The sequence below is a fragment of the Lepidochelys olivacea genome (assembly GCF_965140295.1).
Source record: "Lepidochelys olivacea isolate rLepOli2 genome assembly, chromosome: 1".
NCBI lineage: Eukaryota > Metazoa > Chordata > Testudines > Cheloniidae > Lepidochelys > Lepidochelys olivacea.
In genome coordinates this window covers 116274014-116292550 of record NC_140411.1, presented here as the reverse complement: position 1 = coordinate 116292550, position 18537 = coordinate 116274014, and the positions used below count along the sequence as shown (strand labels likewise).

Genomic DNA, 18537 nt, shown 5'->3' with positions numbered 1-18537 from the left:
GATTTGCTGTAAGCATTCAAGAAAACCATGTTCTGGGACATCACATACACCAAAAACAAATAGTTCCACTGACAGAGGAGCATCATTTTCTCCCCCTCCCCCATTTGTGGCCTGGATTTCAAGCTTTCCTTTTTTTAAAAATGTTAAGACACTACCAAATAATGGCTTATAATTAGAATGCCTCCTCTGCCAGGAGCTACAGCTTTGTCTTTGTCATGCTACAACTTTTCGATGCTTTTTTATAAAGGACACTGTATAAAAAGAAATTTTGCATTTCATTTATAGTTCCAAACTAAGGTTCTAACTGATTAAAACTGTCCTCTATGGCCCAATCTCATGGGAAATTTAATTTTTTTTCATAACCTCACTGAAGGCAGATACTGATGTCAAATATACTCAGCCATAATTCATAGAGCACATCAAAAGACAATGTCACGAATCTTTGTATATTATAGACTAAGGCAGGATTTTCAAAAGTTTCAAAGTGACTTAGGAGAAAATGCCCCATTGAAAGTCAATGAAACTTGTGGTCCTAAGTCATTTCATTACTTTTAAAATTGAGCCCACAGCATGGATTACTTTCTCCTCTCCTCCCTTCTCAAGGTCCAAGCCCAGTTCCACACCATCCCTGCTTCAACAATAGAGCTCGATTTCATAAAGAAAAATTATAATTAGGACAGGATAAAATAGACATGATACAGTTGTTTTTATTACAACACCCATTTTATCTGTGCTGTGTTTTTCTCCTCCCTGGGTTTAAAGTTGCATATATTACCACATTCTTATCGTTATTCTGCTGCCCCACTGCTCTACTTTTTCTAGGCCACTGAGTTTTAGTTCTGTATGTTTCCTGCCACTCTAATTTTTAAGCTGTTGTCAGATTTTGTCATGGTTAAATTCATGCCAAATGAAACATGTGACAGTGAAAAGATATCAGATATTTTAGTTGATCAGAAAAGCCTGTGGAAACCCTAAGGTTGTCCTGGACTGTGTTCAAGTTACAGTGCAGCTTTAATTCATGCAGATGCTTCAATACTCTGACAGAAGCAACTCTGCCAATCACCTGGAAGCACCCTGGAGAACAGTTTGAGAACCACTGTAGGAAGTGGAAACAGCTAAAGGGCATTTTCAAGGGGTTTATCCTGCCAAGAACTCAAAAATAATAACTTTTCCATTTAGTTAAACCTACTATATGAAGGCGGTAAAGCCCTTTGCCTGACTGGATTTTATACATAACGAAGTCTGACAATCTGTGTTTCTTTAAGTTGTCCCCTGCAGCAATCAGGTTGCTGGGGAGAGATGCTGCTCCAGAACTGGTATGCTTGGTCTGCCTGTAGCAATGTTCCATCTTCCGGAAGAGATAATATGGTTTCCTGTTCAGTTAGGAAGTGTCTCCTGGCCCAGTGCTTTCCCGCTGTAGGAACTGACCCTGGCATAACAGAAATAGGGAGGCAGGAATGTGGGATGAGACACAGTCATGCCATTTGCAGTGACTGCCTCGTCGTTGGAGGAGTTCTGGCTTGTTATATTTGTGGTGCAGCTGCTGCCTAAAGTTATTTCATCCAAAAAGTAAACATGAGGGGAATAAAAAGAGCACATCTCATTCTTTTTGTCTAGAGGAAGAGGGGAGAAGTTAGGAACTTTTTAATGAAAAGGTCTTTAGAGAGCTCAGCTATTAGCAACATCCTGCTGCTTGCTGTGTTAGTTAGATCAGCTCAGTGTTGAAAATGCCTGTACTAACTGGTAACCCAGCTACACTAATGTTCCATTAATGCTAGTACTCGTGGAGTAGAAGTGGTGTTCACAACACATGGAAATTTTTAGAAAGGTTATCTAGCACCAACAAGGCCAATCATGGTCCCTGATGTTACCAAAGAGCATTTTGCTGCATCTGCACTCGTTAAATAATTCTCAACAAGATTTAAAGAGGGGAAGGCAGGAAGTAGCCAGGGGCTCATTGTTGATAGTGATGTTGTCAGTAGGTCATTCTCCAAGGTAGACAGACCTTTGTATGCCCTTTTAGGGCAGGGCCTGTGGCTTGTTCAGCACTGGACACACCACTGTTGCTGCTTAATCATCATAATAATCCAGATTCCAAACAGTCTGGGGAACAAGAATCAAACCTGCTGCCTGTTTTCCTCCAATTTATTCCCACTATGGCCTCTGGAGTCAAAGAGTTCAACATTTAGAAACTGCCACTAAGACCCCTTTATTACAAAGAATGCTGACATTCTCTTATAGGTCAACTCTTACACACAGCACTTAGGGCCTGATTTTCATTTACACTTGGTCTGCTGTATTCCACTCTGGCAGTGTAAAAGGGCCTTAAAGTAAAGATTACCAGCTACATTTTAAACATTAAGATGAAAGCTCTAACAAGTCCAAGTATGACAACTACACAAATACTTGATGCTGCCATGCCCCATCCACAGAAGTTATTATAAATCTTTCTTGATTAGTCACACTATAGATACTCCATCTATGCTCATGTCTTACCTCCATAGACTTCGGAGGTGGAGGCCAGCAGAAGCCGTGCTCCAACACGTTTTGCTAATCCTAAACATTGAGAAAAAGTAAACAGTGAATTTTAGTAAATACAAAAGACTTTCAGTTAAGTTTATTGCTTTATTTAGACCCGACTTTGTCTAAGAAAGACGAGAATTCAGGGCTTCCCTAATCAGTTTCTTTCAGATCTAGCCTCTCTTCTTCCAAGTCTCCAGTACCCACCTTCAAGCTGGAAGGAACACGACTGAGCTTTTCTGCAGCTACTCACATTGCGCACCTGGCTAATTGTCAAATCTTACGTACACTTATTTCATGGATTGAAAGTTACACTGAACTAAAGTGCAGGACTTTTTCCCATAGATCACAAGGTCAGAAGGGACAATCGTGATCATCTAGTCTGACCTCCTGCATAACACAAGGCCATTAATTAATTAATTCCTGTTTGAACTAAAGAATATCTTTTAGGACAACAACCAGTCTTGATTTAAAAACGGTCAGTGATGGAGAATCCACCACAGCCCTCGGTACATTGTTCTAATGGGTAACCACTCTCCTATTAAAATTTTGCTATATTAAGTCTGGGATTGGGGCCAAAAAAATACTGCTAGACTGAAGGAATAGCTACTGTTTTACGGTCTGATATCCTGTAAACCAAAAGGGCTAGAAACATCAATAGGAACCTGGGTGGGAGCTAAGTGGAGCTATGTGGTTTAGGAGAAAAGTGTGTTATATTCCCCATGCAAGTTCATTAGACCTTTGTAGCTCCTCCTGAAACTTAATGCAGTGGGCCTGATTCTGCCCAGCATAAGGGAGGCGGGAGGCTTTGCACTGCTCTGCTGGCACCCTGACCCTCAAGATGGCCGAGCTAGTGATAGAAATTTCTCCCCTGGCTAGGGGGACAATTTGATGGCACAGAACTGCAACAATAGCTTTTAAGTCATCGTCTTCCCTGAACTGTGCCCAGTGCAGCATTTCCTGGTTGGGGAAAAGAAGTGGGGCCAGAGGATCCCCATGTCTCAGCAAACACCCACTACTTCAAAAAATCCCAGGGGTCACTGGCAACCAGTGCAAGCTAAAGCAGTGACAACTGGATCGAGACTAGAATGTAAAGGGATAACAAAAGAGGCTTGAAGCCACTTTGCTGCCTGACTCTTAACTGCACTAAATACAAATTAATATAGCTGAGAATTTGTCCTTGACACTGTATTGAACCTCAGCAGCAGCATAGGACTCTCAGAATTGGCTGGGGGAGAGACCACCACAATGGGAAGTACCAATACTATGGAGCTATTGCAATTCTACACACAAACACTCATTATACTGAAATGGAGTCAGCTGTCACTCTGAACACAGGGATGCTCCACAGTCATTGAGACACGACAGCAGACTTTCCCCCCAAGTTGCACTCTGGTTGTGTGCCTGATTTGCATAATTGCTTCATAGATATTACTCAATAACTGGGACATGAATATGGAAATCCTTGTACTCTGGTTGGCTCCTATGCTCAAGATGGCTCCTATGCTGTTTGTAGCTGGCCTCAGCTGAAATACTGAAATGTTCACATGAAGAGGTAAACATCCTAGAAGAAAATGGGGCTTTCAAGGAAAATGAATATTTTTCTTCGATTTTTGACTCATTCCCCCTGCCTCCCGTCCATCGCTGAACTCTTCCTTCTCTTGTGCCGGACAAGCAAGACTCTTTCTTGGTCCTAGAATAGCTGTCAGTATGTGTGTTTACGTTAGGAAAATATTAGCTCTTCCTTTCCAATTCTGTTTTTAATCCAACATGAACAAAGATATATAGGAGTTATTCTGAGACAGAGAATGAAGGGCGGAAAAGCATACCTTTTTTACCCTAAAACCACTTTCTTTCAATACTAACGAGAGTTCGGTTTGCAGATTTAACACTCATTAAATACTGAATTTAAAATTTTAGCGTAACAGCAATTTGAACCTTCTTGCTAGCTTGCTAGTAAACAAACTGGGCTAATGAATTCAGTCTCACATGGCACAATAGACACAATGACAGTACAGATGGCTGTGCTCCAGATTCAGCCAGGTACTTAAACATGTGCGTCACTATAAAAATGCAAATAGTCCCTCTGATTTTTCATAATCCACTTTAATGGAACTACTCATGTGCTTATCATTAAGCCTCTGCTTAAGTACCTTGGTGGGCCTTAAAGTTTAAGTGGAACACAATTGTGAGCGCAACAGTTGTTAGCAGTTCTGTGTATTTCAAGCAAAATGAATGAAGTTAGGGGAAAAAAAAAAGTTTTCAACTCACCCAACATGTTTAATGTCCCAATAGTGTTGGTCTTTAATGTCTTGATAGGATTATACATGTAATTTGGAGGAGAAGCAGGAGATGCTAGATGATAGATCTGGTCCACTGTGAGATAATGGAGAAAAAAAATCCCAGTATAATAAACTAAATGAAAAAGCAGCAGGGCTGCAGGAAGCTACCACTGCAACAAATGCCTTATGATCAAACTCTTCACCTTCCGTATCTGTCTCCTAACTTCAAATACATTGTTCTCTCCAGAGATCATACATGCAAATCCATAGTAAAAACACAGCAAAATAAATTTAGAATTAAACAGATTAAGATTTTGAATCATAGCAACACTGTTAGCACTTGTTAACACAGATATATAGATGCTCCCAGTGTGTTTGCAGAATGCATAGCCTACAAGTAAAACATTTTACTTCTGCCAGCACAGTACAGCCAATGCACAACAGCTGCAGAAGAGCAAGCTGTTCTTTATTCTGCCTCTTATGCCATCAAGTTTTCAAGATAACTTACAGTTTCAGACTGTTTTTGATGATATAACAAGCAAAAATAGTAGCTCAACTTTCAGATACTAGGAGGAGCCTTTGGTTTTACTGGTTAGAATAGAAGAAAAAAAACCTGTTTCGACTTGTAAACAGTTTAAATTTCATAGTGGTGCATCAATAGTCATTAACATCATGTTTCTATTCTGATAACCACACTGTGAGAAAACTGTCAATGTTTGCCTTTGCTTCATTAGGGTCAAAATTACGTTAATCTTCCTTATTGTACCTAGGAAGTCCACTTCACCTGGGACAGTACAATCCTTTATAAACTCCATTTCCAAAACATGTAGTGTTAGTTGTTTCTGGTAAGGTGGGTCAAGAGACTTACACAGATTAGATAAACAGATGCAATCATGCATGCTTCTGCTCATCTTAGGTTTCCTGTTAGTGCCCTGATAGGCTATATGACCAAGGTACTGAATAGTGAAGAGTGAAAGTGATGCAGCTGGATTCCACACAGCCTGTACATATTCATACTTTTTTTGGATGGGTATTGGAATCTTTCTGTATCAGAGAAGTCGGTACCTGTTCATTTCAGAAATTGTAAGAGACTAGCCAGCTCAGCAGAGGAAGTATAATAGAAGCACAAGTCAAAGGAATTGAAGGAAACCTATAACTAGTTGTGCAATACAGCAAAATCTGTCATACGTGACCATTCAAGGGACCAACACAGACTGCTTTTTAATAAAGGTAAGTGATTTTCCTACTGAAATGGAACAAGGATACTTTGGGTGATTTCTTAAGACAAGATGTTGCCTAGTAAGGTTACAGGTTTCACTGAGTGAAACAGGAGTTTGAAGACTGGAGCTGATGGAAAAAATGGTTTGTTAGCAATAAAACAAAGAATGTTGAGCCTTAACTGAAGATGCCTATGAAACCCAACGAGAATGATTCAACGAAATCAGGTGCACAAGCTATTCATAATGTAGCACAGTAATGAAGAGTACGTAGAGAGCAGAAAGAGTTTTCTCTGGTCTCTCACCACAGTATGTCCAGAGCACCCTGTATCCTTTTCTCGTTTAAAAAGAGAGACTGTGTGTACCAGAAGATGCCAAAAATTAAACGGGAAGAGTTCAATTTGGATGAAAAAACAGATCTCTTACACAGATACCTAAGAAAACACTTAAAAGTTATTTATGAAGGGATAAAACAAAGAGTGCCATGTCTTTTTTGCTTCTTCATGAGGTGTAAAGCAAAGCTTAATTTTTTAAAAGCCTGCTTGTTTTTAAACCTTAAAATATCAGAAGGATCCAATCCGGTCCCTGTTTTGCTGATGATCTAGTGGTGTGATGCTATGATGTAAAACTCTCAATCTTTACCTGAAGGTTAAGGATGTTAAAGCTCTAACTACAGGGCTCTTCTTTAAACTGTTTGTTCAGGTGTTTATACTAGACAGATGATAGCAAAAAATACCACTTCAAAACAAAATGTACTCTTTGCACAGTGAATAAATCTCACTCCCTGCTCATTCAGGTTTAACCTGTAGCTCACGAAAGCTTATGCTCAAATAAATTTGTTAGTCTCTAAGGTGCCTCAAGTACTCCTTTTCTTTTTGTGAATATAGACCAACAAAGCTGCTACTCTGAAACCTGTCATCACTGACTTAGTTCTCCATTGAATCTTCAAGCAAAAATAGGGAAGACAAACACTGATTCTCAATTAAATTAATAAAAAAAGCAGAACACACCTTTCTGGGCATTCTTCATACGTCATAAACAACAAAAGATGGCGCACACCCATTTCATTACCCCTTCCCTTCAAAAAGGCAAAGATGCAAACTTTGAGCCAGTTCACAACCCCTTTTCAATCCATAGTACTGCTGTGCCTCACAGGCACCTCACATTGGAAGTCTGACCATAGGCAATGTTTCACAAGAACCAGGGTTCACTCAGTGAAATTAATAGGCAGCAGTTTTGAAACAAACATAAGAAAGTACTTCTTCACACAACACAGTCAACCTGTGGGACACATTGCCAGGGGATGTTGTGAAGGCCAAAAGTAGAACTGTGTTAAAAAAAAAAATAGGTACGTTCATGGAAGATAGGTCCATCAATGGCTATTAGCCAAGATGGTCGGGGATGCAATCCTATGCTTTGCATGTCCCTAAACCTCTGATTGCTAAAAGCTGGTGCTGAACAACAAGGGATGGATCAGTCAATAATTGTCTTGCTCTGTTCATTCCCTCTGAAGCATCAGGCACTGGCCACTGCTGGAAGACAGGCTACTAGACTAGGTGGACCATTGGTATGACTTGGTATGGCAGTTATGTCAAATAACCAACTCAAGCCCAACCATTCTAGTATAGAATTAGCCATTTTACTGCCATATGAATGGATAAAAGGTCTCATTTAAATATAGCTACCAGTTTAAAGAGTATAAGTTGCATAGCTAATCTTGTTCTACCACTGCATGACTGATGTCAAACAGCTTACAAACTAAACGGCCAGCATATAAAATCTGCTAGCTGAGGTTGAGAGAGACAATGTCAAAATGGGGGACAAGGTGAGTGAGGCAGTATCTTTTATTAGACCAACTTCTGTTGGTGAGAGAGACCTGCTTTCGAACTACACAGAGCTCTTCTTAAGACCACAAGCCCTCTAGAAATTGGATACTTTTATTTTTTCCATGACAGCAGCACAAAAGGATGTTCTGATAAGTTCCTCTGGGAGCTACTGTACTATAAATTGTTTATTAATCACATATACAAAATATTAAGGGAAATGTACATTCTTTTATTTCTAACACACAAATCAATTCCAAAAACAACCCTGCAACAAGTTAGTGCATTTCCATGGTGCAGGAAAAAATTCAGAGGGAAAACAGGTATAAGGTTTAAGTTTCACTTACTACTTTAAAACACTGTTAAAAATGATGCATAATTATTTTAAGCCAAATTTAACTAAATCACAATGATTTTGCTGATTTTTTTTTTTGTGGCAGACAGGACACAAATTTTAAGAGGATTTGCAAGACCCCTATTATCAGGACTTTAGACACATAAACTCCCCTCATTCCTTACAACCCAGAGGCTGGTTTTGTCATTTCATTATAAGAATATTTTGTGATATTTTAGTGAATTATCTGCCACAATGACATTTTTGAAGGCATTTTTGTCATCCAGATAAATGTTGCTACTACTTAATGATATTATGTTGGATGACCAATATGTATGTTTCTGAAAAGACCTCGCTGGAATTTCCTATACGTAACAGCTAGTACAAGTTTAACATTATAATGGCACACTGATGTTCAGAACAGTGGACCACTAAGAGTGAACATTCCTTCCTTGGCATGAGTGAATGAAGATATATTTGAGCAGATACTTATCCATAACTGTGATATAAATGCTAACAAGAAAAGTAACCATATGCAAGAATCAAAAAAACTCCTTTCAATTACTCAATCTCATTCCAGATAGAAAACAAGTGCAACAGACGCACACACGGAGATGGATCTGTGAAAGCTACATCTCCTCCATTTTTTAATCCCTTCTTCTCGGATTCTTTTTCTCCAGTTGTTAGCTGCTGCAGCACCACAGGAAAATGTGTACTGGAAGAAGAAACACAGCCCTGAATGGTTTGTCCTATCAACTGCTTAACTTGCCAGAGAAGAGGGAATGTTTCAGCACCTGGGTACAATGTACAGTACTGCTTCTTTTGCAGATGGACACTGACAATATTATGCAAAAGACTTAGCAGGGCCACGGCTAGCAGGTAGGAGGGTGATGGGGTATTTGCCATGGGACAGATGGATGGGAAAGCAGCTAGCTTATCAGGCTCTCTCCCCCGCTCCAAAACACTTAAAGATGAAGACAACTGAACCATTTTGGAAGGGAAAGGGCAAAAGCAATTTGTGGATGCCACCCACATATTGTAATGCAAGAGACCCAACAGGCCTGCAATCTCAGCATCGTAAGACAAGTAAGACTGCCTCTCTAGCTCCACTTTCCTTCTTTCAAGCACTTCTGTATTTAAACATGTTTCTATCCTTTCCCTCAGATGCTCGTTTTCCATGACTGCAAGCTGGACCTAGACTACAGTCACAGGAGTACATATTACAAATGCAGCAAACACTCTGCATTTGTCATGCTCTTATATGACAAGCTTGACACTGCAGGTCAACGACGCAATATACCAAGCGAAGCTGGTAATTGTGGTACCATAAGCAGATGCAACATTAAAGTGTGTATGCTCATGTATATGCAATCACGGAAGTATCCAAGTAAGAGCGATAAAAGAACAACAGTGAAAGAGCTATCCAAATGAATGGCAGGTGTTTGCCACTGACTCACTCTTAGCAGGTGTGGGAACCTGCCTGGGTACCCTGAACATGAAAGATGGAAGTGGACCACCAGCCAGAAGAAACTAGGGACAGATTGGTCATAAGGCAGGAAATCTAGGCAGTCAACTTTGGGAAAAGGGCTTAGGCTAGAGTTTACATGTTTACTATCTATGGATTACTTTGGGAAATTAATTTTGGTAATTTATGGTGATTATTAAACAAACATTATGAAAACTGAAAGGGCATGTCATTTCAGATGTCCAAGGTTTCTTCACATGCATACAGGAGAGTCTTTTGAAGAATGAAATAAGGATAAATGATCAACAAGTTATAAACCTGTCAAGCTGATTTTAAAAATAGCAGCTAAATTTAATGCAAACTTAGACTTCACACAAAAGTTACACCTGATTAACCAAAATCATTTTTCAAATCAATACAAGCCAGGTATAATCAATTTAAGTAAGTTTTTTTGTTTGTTTGGTTTTTTTAAACAGCTGTAGTTGAAACGGTGCAACTTGTGTGTTTAGACAACACCTTTGTTTAAGAACAGCCAAAATACCCCCAAAGCCCAACAGGCCACAAAAAGTGTGAAGTTCTGTAACATCTTTGAAAACAAAAAGGAAATAGTAGTTCAAATCTGATTCTTAAAAGGCCACCTTCTCAACCTGGAAGTTGGTCAATTTAAAAAGTAAGTCAGAAGAAGTTTGAGGTAGCTACAGGTGCCTATATGCCCTTGTCAAGTTAGTAGTTTTAATGATTAAATACTTTCATTTGCCTCTCCTCCTGCTGCAGTGTTAAAGACCCACACAAAGAACAGTGGAACTGATTAAACAGAGCAAACAGTGAAACTGACTAAACAAAGTGCTGTCAAAGGCACAATGTGAACAAACAAATCTTTTTCAGTCATTGTGATCTTAAGTGTCATTTGCAACAATAGCAGGTAAAAAAATTCCAGAAGAAAGTTTGTCAACTTAAAAAAAAAAAATCAATGTCCCTTTAAAACAAGTGCCCAGCATCAGGAATAGCTTTTGTCTTTGATCTTCACAGAAGAACAATAACTAGAGTGAAACTTCAGTTGTGCCAATTTTTAACAATTACGTATTGAAAAGCCTAGTATTCTAGATTTTAATTAAAACATGAACAAGTGAGGAACATTAAAACCAAATGCCCATATATTATTTAGTCTTCAGTTATGTCTTTAATGCTGAATGAACATAATCAACCTCTCTACTTGGGATGTAGGTCAACTAGATGTTGTGACTTAGAAAAACCTTCCTTGGATGATAGAAGTCTTTGGTAATTAAATGCTATCCACTTTTCCCGCACTTATCACTATGGTATCCGAGTGCCTTCCAAAAAAAGGCAGAGTTGGGAGAGTCTAACAATTTATCTGCAATAACCAATGGCTTGTGTCTTCTGGTCCTGCCTTCAACACATCTCAACATTACAAATACAATAAACATTTTTATATAAATTACAGCCAACAAATATTAAGCAAAAACACAGAAACTCCTTGCATCTTAGGTAGATGGGATTCCCCATAAGGCAGCATCTATACTGAGAATTTTAGCAGTTCTCCCACTGCTGGTCTACTACAGAAATCGCTCAGACAGGGGAAGCCCCAGGTTAGATTGGGTGCAGGTGCAGTTTGTATAGCGTGAGGTGGTAAAACCGCAAACTACAAGTTATTTTTTCATTCAAGTTTAATACTATACTGAAATCAAAACCTTTTACGTTTCAGCAGAATCACTTATACAGTTGGTAAAGCCCTACCAATACCAACCCATAACATGAAAATTTTTTCACTTTAGTGCTTTTTTGTGTGTGTGTTTAATAAAATAAGACTGACATCACCAATTAGAGCCATGCATCATCTGAACACAAAGTGCGACGTTATCCACACTGGTCTCATCTTGATGCCTGGCTTGCACCAATCACTATTCCACTACTAGATTCTCCAGAGCAGAAGATTGCTACCTGCCCTGAATCAGACCTGGGCCAAAACTCACTAGGAATGAGGCTATCCCCATAACATTTTCACAGCAAGATCCTTAGAGTTGATCCACAGTGCCTCAGGAGCAAGAACTTCTCAAAACACAGAATTTATTGTACCTGTGACCTATAAAGCAAGACGGAATGACAGTTCCTAGAACTGAGAGATTAAGAAATATTTCTACTGCAGTAGTACCGAGGAGCCCATCGCGCTAGGCAATGTACAAACAGAACAAAGACTGCTTTTGTCCTATTGTACTGCCTGCTCCCTATTAAGCAGAATAAAATAATTATTTGGAAGATGGGGGGAAAACAATGGGATAAAACTGAATAAGGATGCAACTACTGAAGCATTGATAACTCTGCTGTATTTGACAAACTGGCCTGAGAAATTCCAGAGCATTCAACAGATCTTATACCAGCACAATGGCACGTCAGTTGTATTTGGTACAGCCTGTTCTAGGAAAATATCTAAGGAAAGGAATAAACATGCACTACAAATTTATTTGGTATTTCTCATTCATGAAGTTAACTGCTCAAACTTCTGCAAAAAGATAACAATTCTCAGCTACTGAAGACACCAGCTTAAAGAATTAACATCCTTATGTAAAAGGGTCAGTCAACCTAAGCCTTGATCGTGCAAAGCACTTAAGAACATTATTAACTTTAAGAACATGTTTAAATTCCATTTGAGTCAATATTTTAAAAGTACATTGCAAATAAATGCATTTACCTATGCTATTAACAATATATATAGTAAAGTGAAAAAACTGAAAAGCCATGTACTTGTTACTATACCCTATTTATGCTGTTTATTTTTCCCCTAGCGTTCTCCACTTTCAGGTTCTTAGTGCTACAATAACCCCACCTACCTAAATTCTTATGCCATCATTCAAGCACTTCTATGGTACACTTCAGAGAGGGATACATATTTATTGATTATTTTTAAAAAGCTTGTTTTAATTTCGAGCCAAATTTAAGCTGATAATGTCTTTTAAATGAAAAAAAAACCTACCCTTCATATATGCCTACAGAAAATAGATGTGAAATTAATAATTGACCTGCCATGAGTTATATTCCCATTCTGAAATCATGAAAAATGGCTAGACTGAAAGACTTGTACAGATCTGTAATTAACTCAGAGCACGCCTTCCAATAACTCTGGGAATATAAATGATTAATTAGTCAGGGTATAAGGTTTCAAACCAACTTCGATGGGATCTTCTCCATGCAGGAACTCTGCCTCCGTCAGCTACTTCATGTTATGTAGTGCAGGCAGACACCGATTAGATTTTTGAAGAGAGTCTCCTTATCTTTGAGAGTCATTCTGGAATTGCCTTTCATCACACGCTGCAAATAGATCGTATTTCACATCCAGCCAAGACACAATATTCACACTAAAACAGATTACAACTTTAACTATGTCCCACTGGTATTGTTTTACTGAAAGCACCTAACTGTACAGCGAAATGCTGGAGGCCATTAGCAAAATTCCTACTGTGCAACCATGCTCCCATAGTATTATGTGCTTGCTGTAATGACAAAGCGTTCACTGAGTACTCTGCACTTGTGATTGTGGTAATGAAAACTGTATAATCCACTCATTGTTTGGAAAGTGCTGAAGAGGATTGTAATGGATGCTTTTTGTATGGTAGCCCTTGACTATATACAGAAGGGTCACATTTCACATGTGTTAATGGACTGCCGATTCATGCTGAACTCCCTGATGTAGTACTGGGATAATATTTATCTGCCTCACAAGAATTCTGTGGGGCTTAATAAATATTGCAAATCCACTGAAATCCTTGGATGCTCAAAGATTTACTAGTATTAAACACCATACTGTATCTAAATACTGCAGAGCACCATTTATTTCAGTTTCTATTGCTTTATGATAGTTTTCCTCATGGCCATCACGTGCACCACAAAAAAACCAACACAACCCACCTTGGGGGGTTTTATACTTCAAAGTCACTTTTTTGTCATCCTTACCCACAGCCATCTTGCTCGAGAGGCTGTATTTGCTGGGCATGGAATAGAGAGAAAGGAGGGGGAGAAAACATGTGCACATCGTCCTGCTCAGGAGCACATCTGAAGCCTTCTCAGGGTACTATTTAGGGAAGATGGAAGAGTGATGGGGCTGTTCTCACAGCTGCCCTCAAAGCAATCCATTTCTTCCAATGGGGTAGACAAGCCAAATGCAGCAACTACCTGAGAAAACATTTACCTCCCTGTGTGCACACATGCGACAGGAGGAGCAGTCTGAAAGCAGCAGCCCTGAACTTTGACAGATGCTAACCAGTTTTTAAGAATCCAAACTAGAGTATGATGGTCATCTCCTGACCCTACCCTGCAATTTACAAAGTTTGGCTGTGACTCAGCGTCATTATTCCACAAATTAAACCTACTGTTGTAATAATGTTGCATCATATAAGCACAATTTGTATAGGTCAAACTTATTTAAAAAAATAAGTTGAAGTGCTTTCTATAGTTACATTGGAATCTGATATATAATCATTACTAATTAGTCTGGGGTCTTGACAAAGACAGTACTAGATCTTAATGCAATTATGAAAAAGTCACGTTATTTTCTCCCCACATAGGTTTATACTGGAATTCCATTCAATCACTTCCAATACAATTTAGATCTATTAGTATGGTTTTGTTTAGATCCCAAGGACACAGGTGCTAACCCACCCTCTCACAAGTAATATATGGGGTCTTTATTAGCCATGCAGAGCAGGCAGGATTGCCATTTTTTCTTCCTAAATACCAGCCGTATTAGGATCTTGACAGCAGCATTCTGAAGAGAGTAAACATCTATAAAATTTTAAAGCGGTGACTCAATTACCATAAAATCAGGTTTGCCCTCCCAGTTTTGTAAGAGTACTGTGCATTTCCAGACATCATTCTCTGGACTGTTTCAATAATTTGCAAAATTATTTGTTCTAATTTAATTAAAGAAGTAACTGGCCTTAGTTTCCACTTAGACAGAAAACCTTAAATGAAAGCTTTACAATTCTGTAAATCTTCTGTTGGTGTTATAGTCAATGAATTTGAAAGTGAAGGCAATTCCTGTGTGAAATGATAACCCTGAGCCAAGAAGTTCACAGAACAGAGAACAAAACTAGTGCTTTTAGGCCATCTGCTAGTATCTCTGCATCAGTCAAGGACAGATGCATCCCGAAAAGCTGGGTGTTGCTTCATACTTATGAGAAAATGCTGGTTACCTCTTGGGAATCAAAGAGCTGGACTTCAACACAGCCTTCCCCTAGAAGCTTCTGCAAAGCTAATTCTCACTGAGACTCATTTAAACATACATGGAGGATATATATCTGGGAACGAAATTCAAAATCAAATGCAATCAAGAACATATCCTTCTTTCTAGATAAGGAATTAAGTCTCCTGATTAAATAATCACTATACCACAGAAAAGCTATCATGTTAAACATTCTAGAAATGGTCTAGTGTCTTGGAAGGCAGCAAATAAATGACTGCTGCTCCCTATGCATGGATCATCCTCCCATACTTCTCTTCACCAAACCTGCACTCAAATTCTTTCTTAAAAACCCAATGTTATGCAAAATTATCCTAATTTTTAGGGTTCCACCCAGAGATGAAATGTGCCCAAGACAAAAAACCAGGAGACCTTACAACAGTAACTTCTCTTTCCGGGCTTCACCACACCACCTAGTTTATTACTTACACTTACTGTGGCACATCTGATGTTGACTGTAAGCTCTTCATGGCAGGGATTATTTTTAATGTATCCTCTAAACACATCCTAGGTGTATCATAAATAATATCAAAGCAAAATAGTGGAATCTTTTCTTAAAAACTTTACTTTGCCTGTCTGAATTGATAGGATTGGAACGCAGAAGAGATCTGGTAAACTGCTCACTGAATACCACACTAAAATGCATGAAACTGCTGGCTGATGTCGTAATTATTCGCAGCATAGGAGAGTTAGTAGAAACTTTTCAGTATTCCCATTCATTAGTGCTTAGTAATTTGTCCACAGTATTAGCAAAACTGCTAAGCCTCTGTAAATATACCAAAAAGAAAAGGAGTACTTGTGGCACCTTAGAGACTAACCAATTTATTTGAGCATGAGCTTTCGTGAGCTACAGCTCACTTCACTCTGAAACCTGTAAATATACCAAGTATAATCAGTAAAATGAAGGTAATACTGGGGGAAGAGATAAGGAAAGCTGACAAGAGTGAACTGGCTGAGGTATAAGCTACTAGTACCTGCAGAAAACACATCCAGTTAATCAGATCCTAGTCCCATTAGCCTTCAGGGGAAGCACAGGCTGAAGTAAAACAAGTAACTGAACCAATGCATTGTCAGAACAGAGAATGAGTGTGCATCTGCAAAACTATTTTAGCATAACATGCTTTGATATAGTCAGACGCCCAACACAAGACTTCTACGGAGATGGATTTACAAGACATTTTTCTGCAAAGTTCCATCCATTAGAAATACAGCAAAAGGAGAGCAAACAAGGCTTCCACTACCATTCTTCTTTTAAATATATAACTATTATATAGCTGCACATTTTCAAATTATAAAAGAAATGAAAAAAACGCCACTGTAACTAAAATAAAGTTCTCATCACCACACCACATGCTGCTTTATTCCAAAGGAAGTCTGTAATAACACATACATCTTGAGCAATGTCCAGTAATTAACTAAAACATCAGTTTGTTTACAATACAGAACAATGTTCTGCTGCTTATGGTAATTTAGGTGTAAGATTGCTTACACTTTTTATAACAAGAGTGGGTTTTTTTGGATAGGTGGGGAATTCAGTGACATCATGTCCCTACCTCACAGGGGGCTTGCAACGAAATGATTAGGAAGTGTGCATATACCAGAACCGGGGATTTCCATAACATGAACTCATGGTACAACAAAATATAACTGGGTTCAAAAAAGAAATAAGTAAGTTCATAGAGGGTATGTCTATCAATGGCTACAAGCCAAGATGGTCAGGGATGCAACCCCATGCTCTGAGTGAACCTAAACCTGTGACTGCCAGAGCTGGGACTGGATTACAGGGTCACTTAATAATTGCTCTGTTTTGTTCATTCCCTCTGAAGCATCTGGCACTAGCCACTGTTGGAAGACAGTCTACTGGGCTACGTGGACCCTTCGTCTGACTCAGTATGGTCATTCTCATGTTATGTGATAATAAATGTTTTTGGAATCCACCTCCCATCTAGTCAGGAAGAGAGAGGGCATTCACAACATGACAACCTCTTTGAACCTCTCTGCGACCCCTTAGAGGTCATGACAACTAGGTTGACAGAGCAGGGTGGACCACACCAACATAGATCAAGCCACAAAACTGCATATAAATCCAATTTCTAAATGCATTTCTGCTGGGAAAGTGTGATTACGTGCAGAAAACAAAGCATATCAATGTTTAAGCAGGCTACTCACCTTCAACATACAGGGGTTCAACGACATCATGATTAATCAGTTCAAAGTTCTCGTGACCAATCCAGTGTTCCACATTTCTTTTCCTGCCCGTAAAGAAGTTGTCCACAACTGTAACCTCATGGCCATCCATCATTAGTTTGTCAGTAAGATGAGAACCCACAAACCCTGCTCCTCCAGTTATCTGCATTAGGACAGTGGGTATGAATTTTTTTTTTCTTTTTACAGAAACACCAGACAAAGTCCACAAACATGAAGACAGAAGAACATTCAGCAGCTTTCAAAACTTTGCTTACCACTCGGAGGGGTGGGGGGGAGGGGGAGGAGAACCACTCGGGGGAGGGGGGGAGGAGAACACAACTCCATTTCCATTTTAATTTTTTTTTTTTTTTTTTTTAAATTTCAGGCCCAATATTAGGTAGCACAACATTTCAAGAGAAATACTTCATGTGGTCTGAAAATGTTGAACAAAGACCATTGTGGAGAATATTAAAGGATTCAATTTTTTTCTTTCCTGCCTGACACCCCCACTGCCCCTTTAAATTGGGCTTGTGCCCTTCATGCACAAGAAAAAACACACAACATTCCTGATATTACTACAATTAAGCCTGGTCTTCTCCTGGTTTTGATGGAGGATATGGTGGGGAGGGGTGGGCTTAAAGAAATATTTTAAGTGCTCTCATCTTATTCAAAGGAGTTGAATCTCTTTTCTTCCATATGGCTGTTAAGTGTGAGTGTGAAAAAAAATCCTCCAAACTGTCTTCTATCTCTTTCCCACTGTATTGCTCAGTTTTCAGCTTATATTTCAATCTAGCTAGTAACTATATGGATGACAGAAGAATAGTATAGACAAGCTCTGAAACTATTGTAAAGAAACAAGAAAAAACCTTTGGAAGTTAACTTTCACACCTTTTCCATAAAGTGCTTAAAAGTACAAAAAGCCTTAGCTTTTGCAGCTCACCCTTAAAGACCAGTGAATCACTGAACACAGTAATTGTATGACTGCTTCAACAAAGAGGTTCAAGTCCCACGTTGTGCGAAGTGTTCGAAGGGACATGTCTATGGAAGCAGTTATTTTCTCTAGGCTTCACAAGCAGTTTTAATGAATGTATAAGGAAACAGAAGTTGGCCACTGCCAAAGACAGTTAACCAAAATAAATTGACCTGATTCAGTATGACATCTCATATGAAATGTACTATTATGTGACTTTATGATCAAGATCAGGTTTAACAAGGTGATCTAACTATACAGTCACTGTATCATCAGCGCACTTCAATATTACCAGTGCCCTGCAAACTACACAGTGAAAGAATTTCCTGTAATTGTCAAGAAATGAATCCAACTACTGGATAATGTGACAATTTGATAAAATGTCATCAGAAGGATCATACAGATTACTGAAATCCTTTTACTTCTGTTAATAAAAGCCAAAATATTCATTCCCCCCCCCCCAAACACTGAATAAAAAAAGCCTGTCA

At 38.9% G+C, this 18537-nt stretch overlaps 1 protein-coding gene across 3 annotated transcripts in view; it reads right to left on the bottom strand.

The window, feature by feature from the left end:
• UXS1 (UDP-glucuronate decarboxylase 1) overlaps window positions 1–18537 on the bottom strand; it is a 244680-nt gene that overhangs the window by 35872 nt on the left and 190271 nt on the right. For 2 of the 3 annotated variants that reach the window (XM_084641852.1, XM_084641850.1), the window contains exons 6-8: window positions 17062–17242; window positions 4792–4896; window positions 2497–2556 (exon numbers count right to left, since the gene is read on the bottom strand). In XM_084641852.1, coding sequence (XP_084497978.1) covers window positions 2497–2556; window positions 4792–4896; window positions 17062–17242 — 346 coding nt within the window. The remainder of the gene's footprint in view (window positions 1–2496; window positions 2557–4791; window positions 4897–17061; window positions 17243–18537) is intronic. The other variant, XM_084641851.1, reaches the window with a different exon arrangement.